Source organism: Aphelocoma coerulescens, chromosome 2 (genome assembly GCF_041296385.1).
Source record: "Aphelocoma coerulescens isolate FSJ_1873_10779 chromosome 2, UR_Acoe_1.0, whole genome shotgun sequence".
In the NCBI taxonomy this organism is placed as follows: domain Eukaryota; kingdom Metazoa; phylum Chordata; class Aves; order Passeriformes; family Corvidae; genus Aphelocoma; species Aphelocoma coerulescens.
The window spans coordinates 48660506-48680491 of NC_091015.1; the positions used below are offsets into that span (position 1 = coordinate 48660506).

Consider the following 19986-nt stretch of genomic DNA (forward strand, 5'->3'; position numbering starts at 1 on the left):
GCTAAAATACTGTTCCAGTTCACTTTATTCCTTGTGAACAAGCTTCCGTCTCAAAAAGCCCACCATCACACAAAGTATTAACCAAGCACCTTGAAGGTGGCATCCAGTGCATGCTGCTGTTTGCAAAGCCTTTTTAAGCATTTTTAAATTATTATGACATTGGAAAGACTGATATTTTAGCCTGTCATTTTAAATATTACTTGAGCATATATTCTAAATACAAAGACATCTGTACTGTATCCCTGTTCTCTTTTCTGACTGCAGACAAACGAGGATCACTGCTTCCATGATTTTGCCTGTGGAGTAGAACTGACAAGTAATGTCCCAAAGGATCCCTTACTTGAGAGACTGCAACATGTAAGGGACATTTTATCCTCAATCCTGCATCCAAGTACCTGGATAAAGAGGTAGAAAAAGAACTGCCAAAGTTCTAGGTGTGATGTGAACTTCCATGCATAAAGAGGGTATGAGAATAATAATAAATATCATATAAGCAAAAATTGTATTAAAAAAAGAGTACCTAAACCCACAGAACACTACTCTCAAACAGAAATTTCCTACAAAATATAAAAATCCCAAAAGATATACAGGAAAAGAAAACAGGCATCTAACAGGCAAAAAGAAGAAATAAATGTAGATAGGATAAGAAAAATTACAATTCAGTGAGCCTGAGTGCCACAGCAGCATGGTTTTGACACCTCTGACACCTCTATTTTAAATTGGTGTTTAACAGAACACAGTAACTTCTCATCAACAGCTTCTCTGGCCAGTTGTAAGTGAACAAAACAAATTTATTATTTCAGAGTAGTTGAAAAAGATGGCACATAACTAGTTACACCAAACTCTTATTACACTTTAAATACCCAAACCATCACTCACAGATCCAGTGTTACTCAGAGATTGTGCTATGCTTCAGGAATATTTGGAGAACCAATTAAGGCAGCTGTGCAATCCCCTTACCTTTGCTCACTAAGAAGTATAATCATTAGTCTTCCAAGGTATGTGACTTGAATATTTAACATATTACAAGGTCTCACTCTTGAAGCCATTTTAGAATTTAGGGATTTATAGGGATTAAGTGTCAATCATTATCATTCTGGCACTAGGAATTCACAAGCAACAATTTCAAAAATGGCAAACTGAATTATGTTCAACTGCCAAATGTCTGAGTTCTTGACTCACTCTTAATTCAGAGGAGCAATCAGTAACTCCCCTGATAGCTTGGAATGTTTAATTACTTATGACAGCCTGCAGGCCAAGCATTCTTACAGGTATAAGGCCATCACATGTGGTGGTGGTAAATGATACTGTTTACATGCACCTTTTCATAATTTAAGCCCACACTTCTTTATCTATAAGGATATTCTATATATAGATAAGTTACTACACTACTGCAGTTAGTTCATTTTTGCACCAACTTAACCCACAGTAACCACCATGTGTAAGACCAGGCAACATCAAAATAGGCAGGCAACCAACTATTGCAGAATTGCTTGTTCCTGCACCTTGTTCCTGACTCCATTGTAACTTGCCTATCTGCTCCAAGAGTAACCATGAAGATGGAAGTTGCTGGACTGAATGTTATATGCAGGAGTATTTAAAATGAGTATAGGATGGTTCCAACTACTGATGCAAGTTTGCAGTTTTCTTGCTTTTGCTTTGCAAGCCCAAAGTCAGCTACAATATCTAAAAAAAAGACAAAAAGATTTATATCTCAATAGCCACCTTCTGTGCATGACAATCAGTGCTCAGTCACAACAGCTGAAAAGTTGGGGGAGGGTGGAAGGGAGGGAATTTTTTTTTTATCTTTTACATTTCACAGAACTGGACCATATTATCTTTTTATCTCCACATTCATCAACAACTTACATTTGAATCAGGCCTACCAGTTTTAAAAATACTGTAAACACACCTCTAATGGTTTCAATCTAAACTATACAACCAGTTTTAAGTTTCTATTAATATATTTTGAACTATATGACAGTGATACATATTTAATAAGCAGTGATCTAATACTAATCTCTAATAATCTAAATTTATGGTAATTATTTTGATTTCCTTGAAATAATGACAGCTGGGAAGTGTGGACTTTCCACAAATTAAATGTCAAAGGAGCACGTGGGGGGATGGGGGGGTCTAATAACTTCATCGTTCAAGTTCAAAGATGGAATTTTTTAAGAATAATGGTGAATCTTAACCTTTCCTTGTGACAAAAGCTGTAGATTTAGAAGATCATGTAATTATGTTAAAATAAGTGCCTTTTGTGTTATTACCAGGTAGTCTTTCACAAAATGTCACACACAGTCTTTAGAGATTATACTTTTAATCAAAGTTCCATGCAAACAGTTTGTTTGTTTTTTCCAGTTCAACACTCTACTGCTGCCTCCACGCAACAACACAGTTAAGCTACATCGTGCTTCATTAAGTCCAAGCACAAAGAGCAAGAAACATTATTGTACTTGATAAACCCTGTTAACAATTTTTGTATTGTAATACTGCTTCAGAAGCAGGAAGATCTGTGTAGTAAATAATACTGTTTAAAATATTCTAAAACTCCTGTTCTACTTGAACAGAGCCCATAGCATGCCTATTCCAATTGTTTTCACTATGATATAGTTCATAAATATTTTATTTCAAAATGTTACTACTCCTCAAAAGAAGCTGGAGATCTGAAGAAATACAGGTAAGAAAAATTAGTTTCTGTTGGCTCTTGCTCAATGCAAGCCTTCAGGGTCTGAAAAGGAGCAGTACTTGAATTCAGAAAGGGCCTTTGATAAGAAAGCAACATCTAGACACTCAAGTCACAGATAATTTTTCTTTGAACAAAATGTCCAAAGAAGGACTAGTTCTGCAATGCTTGGAAAATGTAAGTAAAAAGACTGCTAAATTAATAGGATCACCTAAGAAGCCTTCCTTTTCCCTTGAGTTAAGGCAGTCCTCAAGCAGTTCGCTTCAAGAAATATTAATCCCCAAAGACCAGAGGATTTTGCAATGTTGATACGTCCCTGAATTAATTGGTGCGAATCATTCTAAATTCCTTCCTTTGGAATTCTTCAAATAATATTTGATGAAGGATCTTCAAATAATATTTGATGAAAGAAGAGTATTGAGACATGACAGCAATCAATAAATTCAGCTCCTATTGCTTGAAAGATTTAGTAAAGGAAAGAAGAGAGCTGAACATCTCAGTTCTGGAAGTAGTATTTCATTTTAATAGAACATTAATGATTATCTGCAGGAAACAAAAGAAAGCAAGGGAAAAATTAGCCAGATGGAGTAAGTATATTCTCTTCCTTTTAAGCTCAGGTCCTCAGAAATGGAGGGATAAAACCATAAAACCCCTTCACTGGCATTGTTTTTTCCAAATTCGGCTAAACTTTCTTGATGCCAGCAAGAAGCTCCCACATACAACTGGCACTGCCAGAGCTAATGAATGTAAAACCCAGAACAATCAGCTTTATATTAAGCCTAAGTATTTTTTCTTAGCTTTTTTAAGCCTATAATAGAGATTTGAATGAAAAATAACTGCCAGCTGTTGAACTGCATCAAAGTAGTGGCATTACTTCTTTTAATTTATTTAAGCATCTGTCTTAGAAAATAAATAAATTGGTCTGCAACTTTTAATACTCCATGATTATTTGGCATGTGATGCCAAAAGTTACTACAATAACTAACAAACAAATGAAATAACTCTAAGAACTGTGACAGGCCTGCTTCATGTATCATTAAATGAAAATATGACCAAATAGGAAGATGACCCCTTATTAATTACTATTATTATAATTTTTTTAAATTTGTTAAAAAATAGTCAAACAACCATACAAGACAATCCTCCAACAGGAAGAAAAATTAAAACAATACGATGTAGTCATAATCCTTTAGATTCTGAAACACTCCCCTTCTTTCACTTGTTTACACTATGTTTATAGTTGCAGAATATGTGATAATGAAGCACGGTAGTTTCAAAAAAGATTAACAATCTATAGAAGAGGGCATGAAGGAAAGACAGAACTATGAAACAGGAGTAGGCTGACTTGACTAGTATCTTAACCTCCTACAGAACGGTCTCTGCAGCTTTCATGACAGCCAAATTACAGAAAGTTTCTAAATCTTAGCAGTCTCTTCAAATGAGCATTTTAGATACCTGCAATGTTGGGGTTTTTTTCTCTTTTTTTTAAGAGGATCTGGATTTTCATTTGCTGTTTTATTTCCCAAAATTCTCAACCAGTATTAATCAGTAGATTAGTCTTCTGCAGTATAAACAAGACAAAAATTATCCAGATACATCTTAACAACGACATCATACTTGCACGTTTGTTTCCTGAATTTATATTTGAATCCTATTCAAAAATGCCATTAATTTTTCCTAAAATCAAATATACAAAGACCAAAAGCACAGCAAAAAGGAATATTAATAGAGTATCAAATTCACCCCATACATGAACTTCAGATCTGATCACATCAGATTTTTACCATCTACTCTCTGAACAGTTTCTTCTTCTACCCAGAAGGGTTCAGGATGAGAGAAAAACCCTTTGCTTCTCTTCAGCAAGTTTGAAATTGTAATCAAGGTTTGTTAGCAACTTACTGAGTTACAGTGATTTGGAGTATAAAATTAGAACTTTAATTTTATTTTCCATAAAAAACATATGCTAAAATCAAGATAATTTGCAATTTAATCAACAATAGTACATACTTATTCTACTTTTCCCCATCAATAGAATGGGAACAGAATTAACTTCTCCTCATTCCCAAATAAAACTTTTAGCTACTCTATCATTCTCTTTTCTGTGCTATCATTAATGCTTTGTAAACAATCTACAGTTTTGTGAAGCTTGTAACTTCTGCACTAGGAACCTAGGCACTGATCCACATCTGAAACTGAGATTTGTAAAGAGAGATGTAATCACACTATTAATCCACCAATGTTTTCCAGAATGTTTGATTTACAGGGTGAATGTAAACAAATAGGAGATTCCACTCAGCCTATTACGAAAATAACTTCAAAAATAAAGTACTAGAAGGACTTCCTTGAACTTCAGTGTGAAGGGTAGCAATTCTGATAATGAATATTAGTTAAACGAGCCATCTAATCTGCTAAAAAAGTAGCATTGATTCAAGTGAATCTGAACAGTGACTAACACACAACAGACACTGGTTATATCTACTTTATCTCATGGCCACTGCTTTTCTGGGCATGGAACAGAATCCAGAGCCAACAGGTCTTTAAAATAATGCACTCAACATGAAAATATTCTGAATTACAAAATTAGCATGTAGCTTTCTTCCAGCACCCAGGAACTATTTGAACTTTCCAAGTCTCATTCAATTCACCATTCTGACACTCCATGGCTACCTGCTATGATTAGAAGTTTATGCGGCAGATGAGTTGTCTCAAAACTAGCATACTGCTGCTATATAATCCTAGGTTCAGACCCATACAGATCCTTTCAGCTGCTACTTTATCATGTGTAGTAAACATTAAACAAAACATGCTGCCCAAAAGAGAGTATGGTGCCCTTCACAGTTCTCCTTGATATCAGCTCTGAAAGGTGCCCAAGTGATTCCACACAGCCCTCTGACCATCAAGTCTAAACCTTGCTGCAATTAAATTACACTGAGGAAAAGTGATGATCTACAGAGTCTTCTGTTTTGTCCTACAAAGAGATGCAACTATAGAGCTCTAGACAGAAATATGCTGTGCTAGAAACAAAATACAGCTGCAGTAAAATATAGCTGCAATAAAAGCAGATACACATTTTCCATTTAGAACTGTAACTTCTCAATGTCTGATATAAAAAGCTGGGCAGATTAAAAGGAAAGCCACAGATAATATTGCTTCAATGAATCTCTAAAACCCTATAACAAAACAACTTTCATCCAGGCTGCGCCTAAAATTCCACCTTTTTTTGTGTGTGTCTGAAACAATAAATCAGACACTCAATCTGACCAGAGATGTACAGTTTCAGTAATGCTTTTCTATCAATTTAGAAAGAGATGTTTTACAAAATTTCAGGTTGGCATGATTTAGTATTTTTATTTTCATAGCATTGGTAGCTCAATCAATTATGATTAAGTGCTGTACCAGCATAAAATGGTAGTTATGGACCCCTTCTTATGAAATTTATGTCAGAAATTAAACAGAAAATGAGTAGAGTGGGCAGTTCTAGAGACTACAAAACAACAACATGCTTAAAGTTCTCTACAGTCAGAGACAGCCTGGCTAGGATCAGACTGTAAATATCTGTTACCATTTGCAACAACACACAACATAACAGAGCCTGAAAAAGATTAGGATAATTCAAGTTTAATTGACATGCGTAAAAGATGTCCCAGGAAATACAAACCAAGTTATACAATCTTCACATTAGAATGAAGCACCTCCTGGGTTTAGGACTTTCATTTGTGCCTTGCATAAGTTTAAAAACAAAATAATAAAGAAAGATCTGAATACAGAAACCATCTAACCACACATTACTTAAGGAAACACAGTGTGACTATAAATATTCAAAAATTCTTCATACTATTATCATAGAATGGTTTGGGCAGGAAGGGACCTTAAGATCATCAAGTTCCAAACCCCCTGCCATGAGCAGGGACACCTTTCACTACACCAGGTTGCTCAGAGCCCCATCTAACTCAACTTTGAATACTTCTAGGAATGAGGCATCCAAAACTTCTCTGGGCAACCTGTTCCAGTGGCTCACCACCCTCCCAGGGTGAGGGAGTAATTACTTCCTCATATTTAATCTAAGTCTACTCTCTTTCAGTTTGAAGCCATTCCTCCTTGTCCTGCCACTACATGCTCTTGTAAAAAGTCCCTCTCCAGCTCTCTTATAGTCCCCTTTAAGTACAGAAAGGTGCTCCAAGGTCTCCCCGGAGCTTTTTCTTCTCCAGGCTGAACAATCCCAACTTTCTCAGCCTTTCCTCATAGGCGAGGTGCTCCATCCCTCTAATCCTCTTCACAGCCCTCTTGTGGACTGACTCCAACAGGTCCATGTCCTTCTTGTGCTGAGGACCCAAAAGCTGGACACAGTACTTCAAGTAAGGTCTCACCAGAGCATGAGGTATTTCCTCAGGTATTCCTTCTTCAGTAAGATCTATAGACATGATATTCAGAGACCACCCCTAGAAGAGGTCCCTCATAACCACAATCTTGTGTTGTGCGAGGCTGGCTGCAGATTTCTCTGTATGAATTCTTGTTTTCTTTCACCATAGGTCCCCGCCTACCAAGTTCTGTTGGAATTGTTCCACAAGGGCCACCTGTAGAACTTGTCTCCATTAATTCAGGACAAACAAGCATAATTCTTTAGCAGTTTTATTGTTTTCTGCTCTGACAGAAAGGTGGGAATGTCTCCCACACTATACACTCCTTTCCTTTTCAACCAACATAAAAGCAGAAACTGTGTAAGATATCTTCAAGAGATTTGGAATGTGAGTGGTCCCATTCTCCTATACATGGTATGAAAAGCCTATCTGTGGGTCCAAGAATTTTCTTAAAGCAGTTCATTGGTGTGGCTGCTGCAGAATTAGTCTTAGTCTCTAAAAGCCCTTTCTCCAGTGTATTGCTCACTTCACTAATTTTTTTTTTAAATCAAAATATACCAGTAGAGTCTGAAACTAAGGCACCCCTCTAAAGATAATATTTTTTAAGAACATTAGTTACAGATGAATGAGCTGCCTTTGTTATACTGTCAGCCTGCAGATTCTCATAGCAAGAGATTAACAAGTGTTACTATTTCCAGAAGGACTGATTGAGGAAAATGAAATAGAGCAGTAATGTAAGATTCTTTTATAAAGCAAAATAATTTCAGCCATATTCCAATTACACAGTCACATAACACTGCTTCACAGGTAGGCCACTGGAACATTACTCTAGTTAGATCAAGGCAAGTTTGGGTCAGTTTTCAGATTTGAAAGACTCCAGAAAATTCAATTCTCTCTATTTAGGATGAGTGTGCAGCTTGTAAACGCAGAACTACAGGTTTTAGTAGATCTTAGAGCAGACCTTCTCTTTTAATAAAAGCTGATAGGATAAATTCAATGCAGAGATTTCTCAATATTTAGCATATGCTTCACATTCATCTAACATTTTGTAGTAACTTTGTCATGACTTAACCCCAGCCAGCAACTAAGCACCACACACTCAATTTGTCACCTTCTCCACTGGGGAGGAGAATCAGAAAAAAGAAAATAAAACTCATGGGTCAATGTAAGAACAGTTTGATGACTGAAACACAATAAAATATTATAATATTGTAATATTGTAGTATTATCATTTATTATAATATTAATAGCAAATGTAATTAAGGGGGGGGCAGAATAAAACTTAAAAAAAACAAATTATGCTCACTGCAGTTGCTCACCACCTGCTGAAAGATGCCCAGCCAGTCCTCAAGCAGCCATCGGCAGCGCCTGGCCAACTTGCCCCAGTTTATATACTGGGAATGGCATTCTATGGTATGGAATATCCCTTGAGCTAGTTCAGGTCAGCTATTCTGGACACACTCCCTGCCCCCAGCTTGTTGTGCAGCTCTTCTCTGGCAGAGCATGGAAAACTGAAAAGTCCTTGATTTAGAGTATACACTACTCAGCAACAACTAAAACCTCAGTGTGTTATCAACATTATTGTCATACTAAATTCAAAACACAGCACTGTACCAGCTACTAAGAATATTAACTCTATCACAACTGAAATCAGGATAAACTTTCACTAAGAACCACTTGACATGTACTTAATGGACAGTATATTTATCCTCAAATATTGTGAGATATAAGCATCAAGATCACAAATGCTCCAGTCTTTGGCATACATGGACTGTATGAGTTAGGAACAATATGACAGCATGCATCCATACAGTACATACTAACTATCATCAGGAAGAAAGTAACTTAGTCTTAATTTCATTAAGGTTGTTAAACAACAAGGCTCAATTAAATTCAGAAACAACAGATAAAATGTCATCAGCTCTCCCCAAAAATTCAATAGGTACTACACTTGTACTAGTTGTAGGACTAAATAAAGTGAGTGTTTGTTTAAATACTGTAATAGTTTTAAACTAATTGCTGTAGTAATGGTCCAAATAAGTTTCTGTTCTTCCAATTTTCCTGAACACCTGCAAATCTTTGACAGAAATATAAATGCTTTTCAAGGGCAATTTTGAGCTAACTTTTGAAAGTACATTTAGACTACTCTATATTTAGAATGGAACAAAGATAAGGAAAGGCTGTTGAAACAAGAGTGCCCCTCAGTGGCAGTATGTTGATATAAAATACAATTATATGGTACCTTAAAATAATACTGTGAATATTTATTTTCATCACTCAAGGAAAAATGCACCATTAAATCACATTCTTTCAAAACTGCATCATTACTAAGAATCAGAGGGGGTTTAGCACATGTCAGAGGGGGTTTAGCACATATGGTTTGACAATGAATGAAGTATGTACATGATCAGGTAAAAATATTTACTATGAAACAACTATTGCTGAATATTTATCGCTGAATGCTTTGTGGATGGGTGTGTGCATGTGCCTACACTCTCCTGTTATATTTAAAGAAGAGAGATTGAATTTTGCAGAAAGACTTCTCACAACAATTCTGCAGCATTCAAATTGTGTATTTTCTTCTGTGTCATGAGCAGCAAGAAAACATGCAGTAGTTCTTTGAGGACTTCAAAAACTACAGGATCTGAATTGCCTGGAAGGCTTGCTGTGTGTACCAGGTTGTATTAGTTCACTCAAAGACTAAAACTATGCCATGCTTTGCACTGTTCACACACATATTGCTTTCAAAGCCTGTCCTGGAACCTGCCTGGGTTCCTTCCTCCACACTGTGATGATTATAGAAGCATAAATCAAGAATATTCACTACTACAGACTTACACAAACAGCACCTCACTGCAGCTGACCTGGGAACAACTGAAGGATACTAAACAATTTCATGGTAAGATTGGAATAGAATAGACAGCTGTTATACTTTGTATGTTCACTAGCACCTATTCTATAATCTGGTTATTTCTATACTCTTGCGAATTTAAATAAAAACAGGCCTTGAAGCATAACTATAGTTTAAATATTTTAGGGCTAAATCATCTCCTCCATCATATTTGATATCCATAGCTGCAAAAAATATAGTCATGGCTGATACCACGAAATTTGTATTAGCAATTATTTTACTTCTGTGCCTGGGAAGATCATGGAACATGATCATGGAACCTAGAAGCTATGCTAAGGTTCAGGGAGGACAAAGAGGTGATTCAGGTGAGCCAGCATGGCTTCACCAAGGGCAAGCTCTGCCTGACCAACCTAGCGGCCTTCTGTGATGGAGTGACTACATCAGTGGACAAGGGAAGGACTACAAGATGTAATTTATCTGGACTTTTGTAAAGCCTTTGACATGGTTCCCCACAATAGGAATTGATGAGTGGACTGCTAGATGGATAAGAAATTAGTTGAATGGCTGCATTCCATACTATTCAGAGGGCAGTGATCAGTCCCAATGGACATCAGCGACAAGTAGTGTCCCTCAGGGGTTCACACTGGGACCAGTGTTATTTAATATCTTCATTGATGACATAGATGGAAGGATCAAGTACACCCTCAGCAAATTTCCAGGTGGCACCAAGCTGAGTGGTGCAGTCAGCACACCTGAAGGATGGGATGCCATCCCAAGGGACCTGGACAAGCTTGAGAAATGGGCCCATGGGAATCTCATGCAGTTTAACAGGACCAACAGTAAGGTGCTGCATCTGGGTCAGGGCAATTCCCGTTATCAACACGGGCTGGGGGATGAACAGATACAGAGCAGCCCTGGAGAGAAGGATTTGGGGTGCTGGTGGGTGAGAGGCTGGACATGACCCAGCACTCAGAAAGCTGAATGTGTCCCGGGCTGCATCCAAAGCAGTGCGGCCAGCAGGGCAAGGGAGAGGATTCTGTCCCTCTACTCCACTCTGGTGAGAGCCACCTGGAGCACTGCATCCAGCTCTGGGATCCTCAGCACAGGAGGACATAAACATGTTGGAGCAAGTCCAAAGAAAGACCAACAAGATGATTAGAGAGATGAAGCACCTCTCCTGTGAGGAGAGCCTGAGAGAATTGGGTTTGTTTGGCCTGGAAAAGAGAAGGCTTTGGGGTGACCTAACTGTGGTCTTCCAGTACCTGAAGGGAGCCTATGAGAAAGATGGAGAGGGACTTATAACAAGAGCACATAGTGACTGGACAAGGGGGAATGGTTTTAAACTGAAAAAGAGTAGATTTAGATTAGCTATTAGGAAAAAACTCTTTACTGTGTGGGTGGTGAGGCACTGGAACAGGGTGTCCATCACATGAAGTATTTAAGGTCAGGATGAATGGAGCTCTGAGCAACCTGATCTAGAGAAAGGCCTGTCCACAGCAGGGGGGTTGAAAATAGACTAAGGTCTCTTTCAATCCAGTCCATTCTGTGATTCAACAATTTCACTCAACAATATAATAATGCAATAATATGCTAGCTTCCAGGTATGGTGACCAACACCACCCAGGAATCTGAAACCTTCTCAGTTTTGATTAAAAAATGCTCCTCAGGTAGATCTTGAGAAACTGTCTTCAAAAAAAGCAGTTCTACTTACTAATTGCAACTTTGTCTTTATCCCCCAACATGACATTGTTTGGAGTGAGATCTCCATGAACAATCCTTTTCTCTTTATACAAATAACAAAGAGCTAGACAAAGCTTAAACAGAAACAAAAAGAGCCTTACAAAGATTCTTAAATACAACCTAAATAAAGGCACATATAATTAAATTCACAGCTATATATTAGTGACTGATACAATAAGCATTACTTTGTCACTTATTAGCCTGAAAACATGGTGCTACTAATTACATGTAGGAAAGTCCTGGCAAAAAGAATGGAGGCTCTTACTTGGATAAATATATGCCATATTCTGTCTTCTGTAAACTGTGGTTGCTTTTCCTTCAAAGAGTGAAAGTGTTCTCCTAATGGCACCCTCTCTATGAGGGTCTCCATGACTATGTACAGTAAAATAAATTAATAGAACATTATTTATACAGAAGGCATTTTAAAATAGAGTATTTGAGATAAAAATGTATTTTAGAAGCTGTTATTTTTTACTTTAAAATTTAATTTGTACAGACAGATATATTTTATACTTTTCTACACTTTTTTGTTTGATTATTTCCTCAGTTGATATCCCAGAACTATAAGGAAATCACTGCCTGATAATCACTCAGCAGGCAGGTGTATGTAGATAGCTCATTATTGAAAAGAAAATTAAAACAATATGGCTGGCAATCTATATCGTTCACTCTACTACTCACCATAGCTTTTCTCCCCATTTAGCATTTCAGTTGTAAACTTTGGATCTTTAAAGAAGAATGATGCCTGCTACATGTTTACATTGCATCTAGTTTTACTGATAAACAAATAAAAATACTATTTATCATAATTTTTTTCAATTTTAAAGGAATATATGTCTGTTTGAATTTGTAGCAGTTCTTGAAGAAAAATTATTGCTCAAATTCGACACACTCCTGCCAACCTGTAAGTGGTTTTATTATATATGTCTATTTCTTCATTATGTACAATATGGTAATTCTCTGCATTTAAACTCACTTTCCAAGAAGGTTCTGTAATACCGTACGACATTTGGATGATGAAGGTACAATAAGGAAAGAAATGTAGATGCTTAGGACAGTTAAACCAATGGCACAGTATTTAAAATGCTTAGCTACACCTAGGAAGGAAGGATACTACAAGGATTCCACAAACTTGTTTATGAACTCCAGCGTACCTTCACTGTTACCCCAAACTCTAGTAATGTTGCACATTACTAGAGTAATTGGGAGGAAAATAGAGTATTATTTCTGGCTAAACATCCCCAGCTCCCTCAACCACTCCTCATAGAACTTGTACTCCAGACCCTCCACCAGCTCCATTGCCCTTCTCTGGACCTGCATAGTTTTAAGAAGTCGTATTCTTGCACATTCTTAGCACAAGAAAGGCATAAAACATTTTAAATTTATTTATTTGTAATTTACTTTATGACTAGGAGGATGTATTGAAGCAAATTGCTGAAAGTATTGAGAGCATGAATCAGTATAAGGCACCCACAAAACATATAGGAAATGCAGTTTGAGAGCACCTTGGCAATGGAGCTTTTGGAAGTGTATATAAGGTAAACTTTTCTTTTGCTATTATTTTCCAGATTTGAGGGGAAGCTTCATGAAGAGGGTCTAATACCTGTTCTAGGCATAACTCTCCTTTGAATTTCAGTTGGGAAACGTAACATGAAACAGTTGATTAGTTAGATGCTTGACTGAAGCTTTGTTTCTTGTTAAAGTTCTGGAATAAGTAGAAATTGAGAAGATTAGGGCATTTGGAAAAGTCAAGACTATAAATTAGTCCAGATTCTTCAAAAACTTGTCACCAACCATGAAAATTCATTACACACCGAAGCACTTTCAGTACAAAATCCACTTTTAAAAATAAAAACAAACACCTCAATGACCCTCTTGTAGTGAGAGGCCCAAAACAAAACACAGGATTTGAGGTGTGGCCCCACCAGTGCCAAGCACAGGGGGACAATCACTGCCCTGGTCCTGGCTGGCCACACTGTTGCTGATACAGGCCAGGATGCCATTGGCCTTCTTGGGCACACTGCTGGCTCATGTTCAGGCAGCTGCCAACCAGCATCCCCAGGTCCTTTTCCACCAGGCAGCTTTCCATATGAGAACTCACAGTTAATAATTCAGAATGCCGACATATCAAACTAGAGCTCATGAGACACACCTGCTCTTTGATGATGGTTAATTCAGAGACAATATTTTTTTACACTGCTGTCTCTGTGTTTTTTGTCCTTTCCAAATGCTAGATTGTGTAAATTTACTTCTTTCATTGCCAGGAGATTTTGTCTGTTATGTTTTCTCACCTATAAACAAGATAAAACCTTTGTACAATAAATACAGGATGGGTATAGGAAGAATGGTATTATAGCTACCAGATTAGTTATCAGAGTCAAAACCTTTCTCACAGAATTTATAATCATAGTTTTTTTTGTGTATGATGTGATTAGTAAAAGAACTACAGTCCAACAGTACAGGTTAGCAGTAGACTACTGAACTTGCACAGTGCTTGGAGTAACATTATCTGTGCCCAGTGTTGCTTTTCAGATGAAACATGCTTGAATTTTTGTGGTTTGACACAGATTAATTAATTTGCAATAGACATCAATGCTGTTAGTGGAAAGGAATTAAGAGAAAGTAAGATAGGAAACCTAAGAGATACACTGGTCACTCCCATAAATAAAACATGGAACAAACAAAATTGCAGCAAACCTTAACAACAAGCTCAGATCCACAAATGCCTTTTTGCACCTACGTTTCCCAACTGAAATTCAAAGGAGAGTTATGCCTAGAACAGGTATTAGACCCTCTTCATGAAGCTTCCCCTCAAATCTGGAAAATAATAGCAAAAGAAAAGTTTACCTTATATACACTTCCAAAAGTGCCATTGCCAAGGTGCTCTCAAACTGCATTTCCTATATGTTTTGTGGGTGCCTTATACTGATTCATGCTCTCAATACTTTCAGCAATTTGCTTCAATACATCCTCCTAGTCATAAAGTAAATTACAAATAAATAAATTTAAAATGTTTTATGCCTTTCTTGTGCTAAGAATGTGCAAGAATACGACTTCTTAAAACTATGCAGGTTTAAGGTTTTTTACCTACCTTTAAGAAATTTAGCTTTAATACCAACCCTTCATAAGCTCTGATATCATGCACATAATGTCCAATATCAATGAAGATTTCAAAAAAGTCAGTAGGGAAAAGTCTAGAAAGGTTCAAAATTTTTTCTATTTTTTAGAAACAATGTACACAGTAGCTATTAATCTACACCAGAGACTTTTCAATATTTATTATTACAACTTACTTCAGAACCTCCTAAATATTACACTTATTTTTCACTAATCTATGGAGATATTAACCCTCTAACACTATATACATTGGAGTTTAAGCCCATTTTAAAAGTCAGACTTCAGCCCCCATTGGTTGGGTATGCCAACCAATATAAATGCCAATTCCCCAAAAAAGTATAAGTCTTTTAAGTCAATGCACCTCCTGAATTTCCAATAATTTTGCCTTTTTTTTTTTTTCCTTACAGCACTTTCTTTTATGCTTGTTATCACTGTATCTGAGTTTCTTCTTGTAATGCAGTAAGTGATAGGATTAACATTTTTCTGCATTTAAAGAATTGTGACACCCATCTTAGAATTTTTGGCCAAGAATCCTAGTCTAAAAGATGAAAAGGACTGAGAAAAGCAAAAGCCAACAGATAACATGAAACAGTTGATTAGTTAGATGCTTGACTGAAGCTTTGTTTCTTGTTAAAGTTCTGGAATAAGTAGAAATGGAGAAGATTAGAGCATTTGGAAAAGTCAAGACCATAAATTAGTCCAGATTCTTCAAAAACTTGTCACCAACCATGAAAATTCATTACACACCGAAGCACTTTCAGTACAAAATCCACTTTTAAAAATAAAAATAACACGAAAGTCATATTTAGAACTTTAGTAATTTATGATACAAAATAAAACATACAGAAACACTCCTGACAGGCATACCTCCTAGACACTCTGATTACTATCCTAATCCCACAAATCAAACTAAGATTTCACATAGCCTTTGTAGCCAACATGGTGAAATGGCCATCTTACTAGTAAAAATGCATAATTGATGGAAAACATTTTGTCCTTATTGATCCAAACCTTTCAGCAACACTCCTAAGTAAAACAGCTGCAAAGTCAGACCCATGGTGAAGGAGTAGAAGGCTCAGAGAAAAAATTTAACTGCTTCCACTTAATTGCTACTATCCAGGGCTGCAACTTGTGTCTGCTAATCTTCAGGGTAAAAGTATGTTTTATCACCAGCGGTATTAAATCTGTCCTCAGCATATATAAAACGTTGATTCATGTGGGGAGAAGGAGCCCATACAAAGCTAGGTTGTCTGGCATGCACACAACAGAAGTCCCAACACTGAACACCTAATCTTGCAGACTGGCACTGATGCAATGAAGGGATGAGTGTAGTTGTGAAGGGATATCTGTAGTTGTGAACAGAACAGAAATTGCCCATTACAAAATAATTTACATTTAATAAATATTTCTTTTTGAAAGCTATCCTAAAAGAGTTTCACAGAACATATGGTTAACATACCTTTTAAAAGTATGTTGATTTCTTTCCATACTGAAGAGAAATCTCAGGGCTCTGAAAGCATAACACTACAGTAGGAAAAGTACTTAAATTAATGAGAGATTTATAACACATGTGGAAAAGCCACTGATAAACAACAAGGATTCCCCTTGACCTTACATACTGTCAAACTTTGTATTTAAATGACAGATTATCTTATTAGCCTGATAACAAAGGGAATAAAACTATATTAAGTTCCTCCTGTATTTTAAAAGTATGCAAGGACATTAAGGGGGGGAAAAACAAGTAAAAAAAAAAAGTTGGTGACAACAGCTTCAGCACATGCTGAAGCACACCTAAATCTTGATCATCTCTTTTCATCTGCAGATAGCTCAAGACTTGAGACCTGCTTTCTTCTCCAATGCTGAAAAAGGTAAATGTAATTAGTGGGTTTGTACTGTTGCAGAAAAAAAGCATTTTTCATTTTTTTCTGAAAAATTCAGTGTGGAACACCATAAGTTCTAATAGGGACAAAAAAGAAGAGTGAGAAAAGAGAGATTACTCAACTTTTTAACCCTAAATTCATCGTATTTACAGAGAACTTTATGTACCTCAGCTCCTATCTCTCTCTTAGTTCCAAAACAAAGAAAGTCCTTTAAGACAGCTACTGGCAGGTAGTTAATATGTATGCTTTGATGCAACTCATTTTTATTTCTATTTCTCAAGACTCAGTGATACAGCACATTTATGGCTGAGCAAACAAAGATAGTTCTGAAGTAGATCACTTAGGTAGCATGGCAGAAAGAAGCTGAAAAGTTAATCATTGAAAACACACACAATGGGGCAGTAAATTAAACCACACCAGGATTGCAAGAATTCTAAGAAAAATGTCTGTGAAACTCAAAAAGGATATTCCAATAGCTGCAACTGTATTTCATAGCAGTAACATTTATAAAGGCAATACAGGTAGCAGTGTGAGAAGTTAAAGCAGGTTTCATAAAAATATACTTCTTGCCCAAAACAGATTTAGTTTTCATATGTGATCATTAAGTCCATTATTCCTTCAAATGGCTTCATGTTTAACCCAACTACAGCTGCTTAGTAGCTCTTGTGAGTTATTTCCAACACATTCTGCTGGAATCTAAAAATCTCAGTGGGCATAAGTTAAGCTGCTTACAGTCGTGTGAGACAACGATACTCCAGTTTGTTAGACTGCATGTTAGTTCCATACCTACCCTCCAGAAAGGTTGTATTTATCTCATCCTTAAGATGATTTAACAGAAGCACCCTATAAAACCTCACTGCAGTAGAAAGGTACCTACTGCACTGAATCTACCCTCCAATTCTAATCTAGAAGAACTGTGATGAGAAAGACAACACTAGAATGAATTAATTTTTTTTTTTTTTGGTGGAAATGCCTTTCTTCACTATCCAAGCAAACCTAGCTGATTAAATAGTGGAGCAGCTATATAGCCGTGGTAGTGGCTCTGTCAGAGCAAAGACCAGGTGAGAGGCAGGATCATGAACACATTCAGCTGGGCTAAGGACTTTGCCAACTGGAGCAGAAGCAGCTGTGCTCATCCCTGAAGCCCTGAGCACTACATTCCCATAGCTTAAAGAGACACTCACCACTTCACAGAGCCTGAGAAAAGCTACCAGATAATTAATTACTACTGATAACCTTTAACCTAAGTTGACTCAAACCAGTACATTTATGGGGGTAATGACATGCAAAACCAAGAGCCATTCTATGCTTATTTGGCCTGTATTTATTCTACACTTAAATTTTCTCTATTTTATGTACTGTCTTCATGTATTTTAATTAACATCCACAGTAAAATGCTCCAGAAATAAACAGGTATTAGTAGAGTGTCAAGTCTAGAGTGAGTTTCAGTGAAGATCAAGGCTCGATAAAGAAGATCTGATGTTAGACAACCTGAAGAAGTAGAGGAAAGATTATCACAAGAAAAATATTGTCTCTCCTTTACACTTTATGAAGTGCCAGAAACAAAGTAAATCAGAACAGAAATTGAGTCTCTATTTAACTTTTAGTTCCTGGGCCATTTATTGTTTTGGGGGAGGGGGGTTCCCCTTTGAATATGATTTTTTTCTACTGTACTTTAAAATAAACTTTAATTCATAAAAAATTATCAGGGACTGTTGGGGCTTTCATTGTGCAATGATAATAAAGGGAGTTACCCATAATAAACTGGCTCTTTCAGCATTCCTTTCTTTGTTTGGTAAAATCAGCTTTGCTATTGTATATATTCCATTTGCCTGGAAACAGAAAAAGGTCAGCATTAATAGTGCACCTTTGCATACAAACCACAAATAAAAATCAGTGTTCAGATAAATCAGAAGCTAATACCAATAGACAAGTTCTCAACATCCTATTGCACACCTAAAATACAAGCTTAAATGTGTATAAGAATTAAGTCGTTGTTACATTTAAACTGATACCACAAAGAGAGCCTGTGAACAGATAAAGAAGTGCTTCTGTCTCTACAGGTGAAGGAAATTGCAGCAATAGATCTCCTGTCACCATGTGGCACCATATTTTGAATTGTCAGGAACAAAATTCAAGTATCAATAAAAATAAATTGGAGAAACACCAAAAGTGATAACCTGAGAAGTCTGTCTGTGCCTTCAGCAGGATTTTGTGAACACCATACTGCTTTCAGCTTCCATTTTCATGCAACCATGTGTCCTCCACTATCCTATCCACTTTATGAGTTTGATAGAGGGGCACTGGTAGATTTAGTTGCAGTACTGCTCCCAGTTACTTGACAAGGTCCCTGATGGAGACTACTCTCCTCTCTAGCAGAGTTGAGGGGAATATGTGTCAGCTCTGTAGAGGCTCTTCTGCAGTTCCCAATGTTTTCTTCAACTGATCATGAAGGTAGAATTAAGTTTAATTAGAATTATGGTTAAGCATAGGTTTTGGACTGTGCAGAAGAGCCATTGAGTCAAACACATTCTGTCTGCTACCAGAATTACCACAGACTGCTGCCAAGGCTGTGTGACAAGGACAGAGGACAGACAGCAGAGAGGGACAGGCAGCAGAGGGCATCTACCGCAGAAGCAAAAGTTCCCAACTGCCTGATCCAAGAGCCCTTAGACACCAAGTGATATAAACCTTTACAGATTGATCTCCTTGGCACATAACTGAAAGAGTTGAACATCTTTGTCCTCTGTTTTTAACCCATTTGAGTTGTTTCACCTTGTTCTCCATGCAACTCTGGAAGCAAAAAGAAAGAAGTAGGATTTAAAATTACTACAGTGGTATTGTAGGGTGGAACTCCAGTTGAAATGAACATGCCTGAGGCTGTGTCCTGATCTGAAAGGGAATTGTTGGCTGGTGTTTAAACAAACGGAGAGGTTGGTGTCTTTTGACAGAATGAGCAGCAGCAGAAGTTAAGTTTGAAACACTTTTTCCAGGCCTGCACATTGTACCATCAATTTTTAAGTGATGTACTGACACCACAGTTACCATGTACTGCTGGAGCAATGCAGAAAACCTCTCTGTTAAAACCATTTAATTTAAACAAGTGATATTTTATTTTACTGAAATCAGACTCAGTCTAAAATACATACAGTTATATTGTTTAGATAAATAGTTATCTAAATCAGTACAGTTTATTAAAATTTTAGTGCTTAAGAATCATAAAAAATATTTTTTTAGACTTACTTTCATTCCTTTTCTCTTAACCAACAGTTTTGAAATATACACAAACTTCTTTCCCATTCATAAGTAAGGCTCTTGGTCTCTCAGTTCCTCCAGGAATACCTCTAGTTT

The 19986-nt window shown here is 36.8% G+C and overlaps 1 protein-coding gene across 1 annotated transcript in view; it reads right to left on the reverse strand.

The window, feature by feature from the left end:
• NEK10 (NIMA related kinase 10) overlaps positions 1–19986 on the reverse strand; it is an 86478-nt gene that overhangs the window by 53507 nt on the left and 12985 nt on the right. The window contains 13 exon segments of the mRNA XM_069004781.1: positions 1603–1677; positions 1911–1914; positions 6217–6281; positions 11610–11712; positions 11904–12019; positions 12382–12386; positions 12611–12656; positions 13787–13829; positions 13831–13929; positions 14486–14611; positions 14730–14832; positions 16215–16279; positions 18390–18467. Coding sequence (XP_068860882.1) covers positions 1603–1677; positions 1911–1914; positions 6217–6281; positions 11610–11712; positions 11904–12019; positions 12382–12386; positions 12611–12656; positions 13787–13829; positions 13831–13929; positions 14486–14611; positions 14730–14832; positions 16215–16279; positions 18390–18467 — 928 coding nt within the window.